This window comes from Pelecanus crispus, chromosome 11, assembly GCF_030463565.1.
Source record: "Pelecanus crispus isolate bPelCri1 chromosome 11, bPelCri1.pri, whole genome shotgun sequence".
Taxonomy (NCBI): domain Eukaryota; kingdom Metazoa; phylum Chordata; class Aves; order Pelecaniformes; family Pelecanidae; genus Pelecanus; species Pelecanus crispus.
This window is the reverse complement of record NC_134653.1, coordinates 27899608-27909952: the sequence shown is the minus strand read 5'-3', so window position 1 is coordinate 27909952 and position 10345 is coordinate 27899608. Positions and strand designations below refer to the sequence as shown.

Below are 10345 nucleotides of genomic sequence, written 5' to 3'. Positions count from 1 at the left end.
AAATGAGGGGCTGGGAATCGTGGTGGCGAGGGGTGTGAGTGAGGAGGGGTGGTTGCATCTTGTAAAGACGGGAGCAGTGTGGGGTTGTTTTACTGCAGCGAAGCAGCGTGTGTCCTACTGTGTGACTACTTTCTCTCCCTCAAGCGGTTTTTGCATAGCACGGGTGCCTGGGCTGGTGTCAGACTAGCAGAAATGGAAAGTCCTCTTAGGCAAGAGCCGTGAGCTCCCGTGAGCAAAGCAAGGATCTACCTCTTGTGCACCTACCTCCCGTCAGCCTAGCTTTTGCTTTTCTTTTCATTAAGCAATTAAGGGCAGTTATTAAGACAAGCCCGGGTTCAAATACAGGGTGGCAGAGCCTGGTGCCCTGAAAAGCTGCCATCGCCCCCGTCCTTTGAAACTACCAGGCACAGCTCTGCCCGCCCCGTACCCCCGGGGCCCGAGCAGAGCCGCTCTCGGCCGAAGCCGGTTACGGGGAGGGCGGGAGCCCCGCGCTCCGCCCCCGAGGGTGGGCTCGGCGCTGCCCCGCCCCGCCCGGGGAGCGCGGGGCTGGCGGGACGGGACGGGACGGGACCGGCGACAGCGGCGGCGGCGGCGGCGGGATGGGGCTGGAGCTGTACCTGGACCTGCTCTCGCAGCCCTGCCGGGCGCTCTACATCTTCGCCCGGAGCAACAACATCCCCTTCGAGTTCAAGCAGGTGGAGCTGATGAAGGGTGAGCGGGGCCGGCGGGTGGCGGGGCCGGGGCCGGGGGGGTCCTCTGCCCGCCGCGGCGGCCCCCAGCCCCGGTTAGCCGGGCGCCCGGCCGCGCTGGGACCCCGGGCTCCCCTCGGCGCTCCCCGTTACCCGCCCGTCCCCTCGCAGAGCCGCGCCGCGGGTGGGACCGGGTTACTCAATCATCCCCGTCAGTGCGAGATGCTGCCAGAGGGTGGGGTGGCCCTCCAGCTGCAGAGGGCTCCTGATACCAAGACGAAAACAGGAATTGCATTTTCTAAAGAAACACTGATTTATTTAAGTGGCAGTCTCGGTGCCTGCACTCCTCTGCAACAAACGCGACTCTGCGGAGGTGTGCAGTATCTTTTACATTGGCCCCACCCCAGCAGAAAATGGGTCTCCAAAAAAAAGGAACCCTCTTCTGAGAAGGAACGCTCTTCTGAGAAGAAACGCTCAGGATGTGCTAGGCCTGAGGCCATTCCCCGTTTAGGTGGGAAACAAAAAGCAACAGAGACGGGACGTTCACGTATGGGCGAGGCCAGCCGAGGTGTGCGGTTCTCGCTCTCTAATTCAACTTCCTTAGAAAACTTTGCGCTCCGGTAAGCAGCAGCTGTTGCTGCAAAGCAGCTTTTCTTCTCCTCTTAGCAGCCTCTTGGGATAGATCCTCATGCACAGAGCTTGCCAATGGCTCCTCATGTACAGGTAGGGCAGGACAGCCAGCCGCCCCTTTGGGTGTTCCATCGGGTCACGCTGTTTGTGGTCAAGTTATTTTGCAAGGCTGTCCTCAACCCTCTCAAAAACAGTGAAGGCAGTGGAGTGAGACGGCGCAGCCACCAGGGATCTGAATGCTAGAAATGAAGAAAGGAAGGCGGTTTAGTTTGTATTAACACCAAATGATAATTGGTAGGAGCCTGCCCAAGAGGTATCATGTGTTTTCACCAAAGGATGCCCAAAGATCTGTTGTTCTTTGTAACAGAAGCTGCTAAAAGCTATCCTTCAACCTTTCCAGACCTCTGCTGGATTTTAAATTAAGGTAATGTATTTGGCATAAAAATGCCTTGGTAAGTAATGCTTAAAAATAATGAAAGACGAGAAAGTTCCTGGGGCTGAAACTGATAAAGGAACAAAAGAGGCTCCAGCCTGTGACTCAAAGAAACCTCAGGCGTGTTGTGGTTTAGTCTCTGGGTGTTCCCCTGCACACCTTAGCTGTGCATTGATCGTACCTTACTGCGGCTTTCCTGTGACCTGTCTCAGTAGGAAAAATTCTTGCTATTGCTTGTAGCTGGGGGCAGGCCCATCTAGTGTCCTGCCCCTTCCTTCCCAATAAATGAACTGTTGTGGTGAGACACTGGTGCAAAGGAGAGGAGACTGGCAGGCAAGTGATGAGAGCACTGGGGAGAATGAACGACTGAAATACAGGTATTGGGGAACTGAGAAGAAGGAAAGTGAATTAAATCACAGTCTCCCAGTGATCTGTGCCCTGTGGCATCAGCATTTGCTTTGGATCAGTGGATTTAAGATGGGTAATTTGGCTTCTGGGAATGCTAGAGGTGCGTCCCATTCCTGCAGTGTGTGCACCTCCCACACTGTGGGGCAGCATTCCTGGTACCTGCAGCTGGGTTAGCTCAGGATCCAGCTGCTCGGCAGACAGCTATGGGCACACTGGCTCCCGAATGAGCACTCACGTGGGGATATGGTGCAGCTGGCCTTGCTGCACTAGTACCCATCACTGCACGGTATGTAAGGACCAGGTGAGGGAACATATACTCAGATCTGAGCTGGCAGGTTAAATCTGTCCCCCCAGAAAAGCTCTTGGGCACCCGGTAGGGTAGGTCTCAAGGAAATGGGTAGAAAGAGTGAGAACAGATAGAAATCACATGACACTCCAGGGACACCCAAGGACCTGGAATATTCACGCCACGTGTAGGAAATCCCAGTCTCTTTGAAAGGGGGTGGGGGAGACGGGCTGTGAGCCAAGTGACGGGGGAATAGTCACAAATCAGGTTTGCCAAGTACTGGAAAAACTAAAACCATTTCCAGAGCATCTCCTCTGGCACAGATGCTCAGGTGACTCATATGGCAGGACGTGGCACGGGGTTAGACATTAGAGAAACTTGAATGCAGAGGTATGTATGTATGACTGAAGCCAGGGGCTGGAAAAGGCTGGCACGAACAACTCACATAAAACAAGGTTCCTGGGACTGGGTTCAAACGCAATGGAGCACACTGAGACCTCAGATGAACAAAGCATCTTCTGTCAGGATCACTCTGCCTGCCATTCAGGGGGGGCTGAAAGATAGCTTAAAAGCAAACCCAAGTCTGTATTTGCTCTGATAACAGATATGCAAAACCCACATAAAGAGCTGATTGATAGATCTGTAATAAAGTACCCACGGCTTTATATGGAATCACAAAAAATCTATTTTCATCTGAGGACTAAAAAGAGAGTTGAATATAAATTACATTCTCTTCCAGCAAAAAAAAAAAAAAAATCCCTTGCTTTCTCACTGTCCTTGTGGTTCGTGTTTCTGATTCTGAGATCCCTTTCCTCCAAGGTGCCTGGTGATCACTCTGGGTTTGTCCAGGACAGGTACCTCCAGGCACAAACCTAGAGCTGATAGAGCCCTGAGCTGACAAGCACTGTTGGTATGAAAGGACTCTTAACCATTCTGACCTTTGTCGAGAGGTTGTTCTGGTCTGCAGGCAACAAGCAAGTAAGCTGACATCATAAGGCAAACCCCATATTCACCCTGCAGCGCCTTTTGATTGCTTATAAACTTAAACAGGACTGTATTTGTGCAATCAAAACCAGGAATTTGAGGCCAGATGGTCCCCACAGGCTCCTCAGGTGTTTGCAGACAGGTCCTGAGCATGACTGCCAAATAAAACTTCTCATTTCCTTCCTCAGGGCAGCACAGGACAGAGGAGTTCCGGAAGGTGAACGTCCTGATGAAGGTGCCTGCGCTAAGGGATGGTTCTTTCACCTTAGCAGAGAGGTGAGGCTCAAATAAGCTCAAACCCTTACTGCAGTATTGTTTATCCTAATGCTTGGATTCTGTAAGTGCACTGTTTGGTCTCTACTGGGACTCCAGCCCAGGTCAGTGTTTGCCTCCTCCCTATCTGTTCCAGCTTGTTTCAGGAGAAGCTTTCTCATGCAAGCAACTCAAACAGCACTGATTGTGGAAAAATCCATGAGCTGCTGTTTGGAGCTAGCTTGCATGTAGGCAATGTTTCTAAGCCAAAATACCTGTCCATGTGTCCTCCTGCTTTCTGCCTTCAGCTGGAGGCTGTAGGTCAATGCAGTAAATCTGATGCAAGGCACCCACTGCTGGATAGCCAGGCTATACAAAGCTCTGATTTGGTATAAACTTGTTCTGTGGCTCATATTTGCTCAAAAATGTTGATGGGGTAACTGCACCAGCAGGCCACATCTGTCTCGCTGGGCTGATGTATCACGTAATTGCTGTCCACAGCAGCCGGTCAAGCCAGCGCAAACTCTCTCATGTGCTGTGCCTAGCCGGCAATTGTGTGTCCTGCACTTCTGCCTGACTCAGATCAGGTTTGTATTGCCGATGGCTCCCCATGTACAGGTAGGGCAGGAGAGCCCTGGTCCAGGAGTACAAAATTTGGGGGAAGAAGAAAGGATGAGGTGCTTTAATCTCAGACGATCAGCTCACCGGTCTGCCTTGCTCTCTGGGCAGCATTGCAATCCTCCTGTACCTGGCCCGGAAATTCAAGACTCCTGATCACTGGTACCCATCTGACCTGCAGAAAAGGGCTAGGGTTGATGAGTACCTCTCATGGCAGCACGTCAATATTCGTGGGAAGGGGAGCAAGCTGTTCTTAACTAAGGTAAGACCGTTATATACCAAAAACTAAGTGCTAAGAGCTGTGAGTGCAGTGGCCCGGGAAGTACCTCCTGCGTGCAGGGCCTTTCTAAGCAAATGTACAAACCAGGTGACAGATAAGAACAAAAGTAGATCTGGAATTGACTTGGCTGCTCAGCCGAGCCTAACTGAAGTGGCCCCAATACTTCATGCTGCAGCCACAGCTCTGTGCATGCACTGAGATCCAGAGCAAATTTGTCCCGGGTGAGCAGCTAACACCAGACACAGCTCACTGCCTTCTGCCCAGCTTCATGGAAAAAATGAACCTCCCATTGGAAAACAAAATGCAGTTGCTTGCAGATGATGCAGCCTTCCCTTGAGAGGAGACTCTCGTGGCTGAAATTTCAGACTTTCTAGGGAGGAGACAAGGACAGGCAGGAATTAATGACTGACATTAATGTTAATCTGCCAAAGGAGATTAGCAGTGCCAGCTGTTGTCGTGCATGGCTGGTAAGGGACCCTTAGAAGAAGGCAGTGGGAGGGTGTGGACTAAGTTTGGAGAGAAATGCGTAAAAAGCAACTTGTTTCTTCTCCCTGCCAGGTGGTGCTGCCTCTCCTCACAGGCCAGCCACTTCCTCCAGAGAAACTGGAAGGTGTTACTGAAGAGCTGAACATTGTCCTGAAGCAGTTTGAGGAGAAGTTCTTGCAGGACAAGCCCTTCATTGCAGGAAGTGAGATCTCCCTGGCAGACCTTGTAGCACTGGTGGAGCTCATGCAGGTGAGCATCAACCCCAATGCTGTTGGATATGCAAGCTGGGTTGCGGGCAACCAGGCCAAGGTGTGGCTGCAGCACCACCACCTCTTTGATGGCAGATCTTTCTCCCTGCGGTTTACTCCTTAGTGGAGTTAAATCTTGTTCCTTTTTGACTTTGACCATAAGTGAGTTTGCCAGAGAACACCTACTTTGAGACGGTTCTCTCTATGGAAGTGTGGACAAAATTCCTGAGAAAAAAAGATAACTACAAACTAGGCAGAGAAAGTACAGATATTTTGAAAAGATGTGTTGGTCTGCATGGACCAGTGTGTTCTGCATTAGATGGTTCTTGGGGTAGCCATGGCAGTGCTCTTTCACTGCACATCCCAGGGGACAGCAGCTGCTGAGGATGACAACACTTGCTTCCTACTAGCTAAGAACCAGAGATGAACTCCGCCTAATGTGATGACCGTTTGCTGCCTTGAACCAAAACTACATCCACGCTTCATGCTGGTCCCATCCCTGGTAAATGCATTGTTTGACTCACTCCCGGGTTCTCTTGCTCTCTCTCTGCAGCCTGTAGGTGCTGGCTACGACCTCTTTGAGGAGAGGCCGAAGTTAGCAGAGTGGCGCAGGCGGGTGGAAGAAGCGGTGGGGAAGCAGCTCTTCCAGGAAGCCCATGAAGGGATCTTGAATGCCAAGAACTTGACCGCTGATAAGGTTGCACCTGAACTGCTGGAGCATTTCAAGCACCAGCTCCTAAAGCAGGCCAGCCAGAATTAGGGGGCTATACTCCAAGTAAAATGCATTATTTTGTGCAGGCTTTTTGTAGTATTTCAGCATTTCTTCTAAAAATCATACAGAAACACCATTCCACAAAATGCACTTCAATCACAGCCTTTCTGCAACTTAGAAGGGAAGAAGTACATCTTAAACAGACTGCAGTGAGCTGCTTTCTCCTCTTGTCCACTACAAGTATGTGAGCTGTAGCCCTATAGGCTTTTCTTTCTTGCTCCAACACCACTGGATCTGCTTGAGGACAGAGGCAGTTTGGCCCATGTGGGAACTGGGACCAGGAAGAACTGCCCTTTCCATCCCTGCTTTGAGTTTTCCACGTCACAGATCCATAGACTTGATGAACTTTATGATCTTAAAGGTCTTTTCCAACCTAAATGATTCTATGGACGGGGCAAAGTTTTCCTGAGGGTATGGCAGAGCAGATCTGTCTGAAACAAGGAAGTATCATTGAAAATGGCTTTCACTTTGCAACACAGTTAGAAGATTTTGCTCTTTAATAAAGAGACAGGTCAGGACCCAGCCCTTGGTGGGGACCCTGCCAGGGCTCTTAGAGCACCTGGCCACTGGAGGCTGCTGCATCACCTGTGGGACCAAAGGGACACAGCACCTAGGAGCAGGGGGGCTGTGCAGATACCCAAGTGAGGCCTCCAGCTTCTGGGAAGGACAGGGTTAGTCCCGTGAATAAAGATCCTCAACCATAGACTCACGCCATACTTTACAAAGAACAGCCTGCGTAGTTGAGAAAAGCTGTTTTTCTAGGTGAAGCTGCTGCCAACCACACGGTCTCCCTCTGCAAACCATATCGGTGCTCTTGTCCTTTCCCCAGAGCAGCTTTGTCAGCTCGATGGAAGCCATTCAAGCCAGGATCTCTCCACTGATGAGTGCTGCCATGGCTGGGCCAGCACTGGTGGCAGAGGGAGCTGTGCTGGCCGGGCCCAGGGTGAGCAGAGCGTGCCGTATATGAGCTGAGTAACGCCCCAAATACAGTTAATGTTCCACTACTCTTCTGTCACATCAGATTCTCCAGTAAAGTTAATGGTTACACTTGCCATGTGTTGTAGCTCTGTTTGGATTTGTAAACAGGATTTGGAAGGAAATGGCCACTGATTCATCCTCCACACCTGTGCAGCACCCTTCACAACCTCTTGCCTGTGTCCCTTTGTACCCTTGCTGCCTTCCTGTCCTCCTGTCCCTGTGACCTTCCATTTCCAGGTACAAGCCATGAGGAGGGTTCCAGTTTGCAGAACTGTGTTTTTCCCTTCCTGTTAAGCTCTCATTGTACCTGGAAGTCCGTTTGTCTCTGCTGGCTGGTTACACCATCCACAGAGATGGCTGCATAGTACAGTGTGAGATGTCAGACATCTTAATGCAAGTCGTTATTACAGTGCTCAGAAAAGGTGAAAGTAGCTGTTCAAACCAGTCTCGCGCATCCTTTCAGCTGGACCTCCTGGTTTTGGGGAATGAGCCAGCTGCTTCTTCTGCATTTGTTTCCTGAGTAAACCTGCCCTTCAGTTCAAAAGGGCACCAGGAACCACAGTTTGCAATGCACGTCCCTGCGGGCTGAGCTAAAGGAGCCAAGCAGGCCAGTCCCTTTTACTTTCTGATCCTCCAACCTGCAGGAAATCCTAAATGTCAGCAGTGAAAAAGCAGACTTGCCCCAAAATTCTTTCAGTTTCGAAGCTGACACAGGCAGAGGATATTTGTCTTCTTCCCTGATTTTTTTATTGGTAAATTTGTTGAGGAGAGCCTGTTGCACTCCAGTTGGCAAAGTTAGTGACGGCAGCCTTCTTCTCACCCTGAGAGTGCTTGCATGGTTGGTGCCTGAGCAGCAACCACTGTAGGGACTGCACTGCTGCTCTGCTGTAGCAGCTTGCCTGCAGTGCTAAGCCTAAAGAAAATGGCCTGTTACACTGTACCGCCAACCACTTCCTTTACTCTATAACCTGCAGCTTACCACAGCCACCAGCTGGGCTTCTGCGCACCGCTGCGCACCATTTTACTAATGGGTCCTTTTTTGCTACCTCACCGAAGCTGCCCAACCTCGCTGCCCTTTCTCCTGTTAGCACGTTTGTACTTTGCCTAACTTCCAGATTCCTGACCTCCAACTTCTCCCTTTTTTGTAGAGAGCAAACCTCCTCCTTACAGCACAATAAATTCCTCATGCAGCTTCTGTTCAAGTAGAAGCAGAGCAGAGAAACCATCAAAACCAAGTGACAGACCTCAAACTGGGCTTGGTAGCAGACTCCCTCTTGATACACACCCCCCTGCAGAGTCTCGAGATAGGGCTGCTGTGCATGCAAAACCATTGCATGAGCCAAAGCAAATAAAGTGTCGGGTTTTTTTTATGATACTTGCAGCACAAGAGCTCCATTTAAGACAGTCTTGACCCAATTTTCTGCTTGTTTGAATAAGGCACAAGTTCCTTAAACGTCACCCATTGTGTACTCTTCCAAGGAAGACTGCCTTCTATACAAAGTTGGAACTATGCTCAGAGCTCACTGTCTGGTGCTCCTCCACTGCCAGTGTCACAAAGGATAAACACAGATCGGCTACTGCCTCGCTCCAGCATGGTCATGGTGACAGGAGGAGATTTTAAATTGGTTTCCCCATGGTCTTCTCCATCTGCTCTAAGCCCATCTGAACTGTGGGTTCACTCTCCCAAGGAAGCTGTGTGCAGTGACCTTTTGGGCCCTTCTATGCATGCAGGACAAAGCACCTCCCCAGAGTAACTCCTTGCATGGCAATAGAGCTGTACAGCAGATAAATCTGTCTGGCTGGTTTTTTCACTGTAAATCATGGAGATAAGGCATCTCGTCCTTGTACTTTGCCTTTTGCTGTCCCTCCACCTCCCCTATTTTGTTCATTTGTGTTATTTGATCTTGGCTGGTTCCAGCTCCTAGACTGAGAGCCCCAAGAACTGCCTGCCAAAACCCAACAGGTTGTGCAAGAGTTTTGCCTGCCTCAGTGCAAGGTCTGGTTCGTGTCCACTCCCCTTTCACCTGAAGGAGAGGGGTTACACCTCCAGTGACAGTTTAATGTGCTGTTCTGATTCAATTTCCTCAATTCTTGCCAGGGGCTATTTGGAAATAGGTGAGCGCTTTTTCTGTGTTGCTCCTGTTTCCAAAAACCTGACAGACAAAGTACAGGGAGGAAAAATGGCCTTTGAGGTGATGGAGCCAAATGAAAATACAGTGCTAGAAGCACTAGCCTGGAGCCAGAAATAATGCAACCAATGACATAGAACACAAACAGATAAAAATATCTCTTTGGTTGTGTGGGCTGTGCAGTGCAGTCAGCAAATTGGAGAAAACTTAAGGAAGGAACACTTCCAGGAGGCACATGAAAAGATCTTTGAAGTCCAGACAGGACTAATGGATCAATTGAACCATAAATAAAGGAGCAAAGTGAATCCACGCTGTTAATCTTGCTAGCCACCACTGAGATCAATGAACTCTTCTCAGGGATATCTCAGACTAGGGACGTGCAACCATTTTGAAGCACAAAGACTTCTCGGACTATTACCTGTGCAGAGCTGCATTCACGCTCCTTTTCCCCACTCCCTTAACATTTAAGATTTCTTTGCACTGAAGGAGTTTGACATGAACTAAAGCACCTGCCACAATACTCTATGAGACTTCATCTCTGGCGGGTTGATGTTGTGTGCAGGTGCTCTAGAGGCTAAACTGTACTGCAGGAGAGCTGAAGTGTGTGTGCACATAGTCCCTCTCCCTATTCTGGGCAAGAAACTGAAAAAAATCTTATTGTGCAGTTTCTAAATCTGAACAGTGACTCTGAAAATAGGTGTGTGGTGCAGTGAACTCAATACTTCATGTTGAGATGCAGCTTCTTCACCAGACTCTGGCAGACTGGCCAGTCTAACAGTAATCCCCGCTCCTCAGGAGTTCTCAGAGCAGAAGTCTTGACAAGGTGGTATAAAAGGAAACACATCAAAGTGTTCCTGTGGTAATTTATCCAGTCAATGAGCTCCTGGATCAGTATCGAAGCCTTTTCACCACCCTTTCTAATGATCCTTTACACAAGTGGAAGAGCCACTGATCCTCCAGTTCCCTCTCCCTGAGGTTCCTGTGGCTCTTTCCAAGGATTTGTGTGTGACGTGCAAGCTCTCTGGCACAGCACTGATAAAAAGGTGTCAGCTGAGCCGAGGTGGGTTTGACTGGGGGTGACTTTGCTCTGAGTGGTTCAGCCGCGCTATCTTCCAGAGTCCCAGAAGTCCCTGTACTCAACCAGCACGTCAC

The 10345-nt window shown here is 50.0% G+C and overlaps 1 protein-coding gene across 1 annotated transcript; it reads left to right on the top strand.

Annotated features, from left to right (window-relative positions):
* Positions 1 to 599: 599 nt before the first annotated feature.
* On the top strand, positions 600 to 6074 carry LOC104025793 (glutathione S-transferase theta-1). Its single transcript, XM_075718626.1, has 5 exons — positions 600 to 711; positions 3619 to 3706; positions 4412 to 4562; positions 5139 to 5315; positions 5868 to 6074. Exons 1-5 carry the CDS (start codon positions 600 to 602, stop codon positions 6072 to 6074), a joined length of 735 nt encoding a protein of 244 aa, XP_075574741.1.
* Positions 6075 to 10345: the final 4271 nt, after the last annotated feature.

What these genes read in the sequence shown, in the direction of transcription:
- LOC104025793 (XM_075718626.1), top strand. Translation starts at nt 600, where the DNA reads ATGGGGCTGGAGCTGTACCTGGACCTGCTCTCGCAGCCCTGCCGGGCG. An exon ending in TCTTTCACCTTAGCAGAGAG is followed by an intron (nt 3,707 to 4,411) that starts GTGAGGCTCAAA and finishes CTCTCTGGGCAG; the next exon opens with CATTGCAATCCTCCTGTACC. An exon ending in CACTGGTGGAGCTCATGCAG is followed by an intron (nt 5,316 to 5,867) that starts GTGAGCATCAAC and finishes CTCTCTCTGCAG; the next exon opens with CCTGTAGGTGCTGGCTACGA.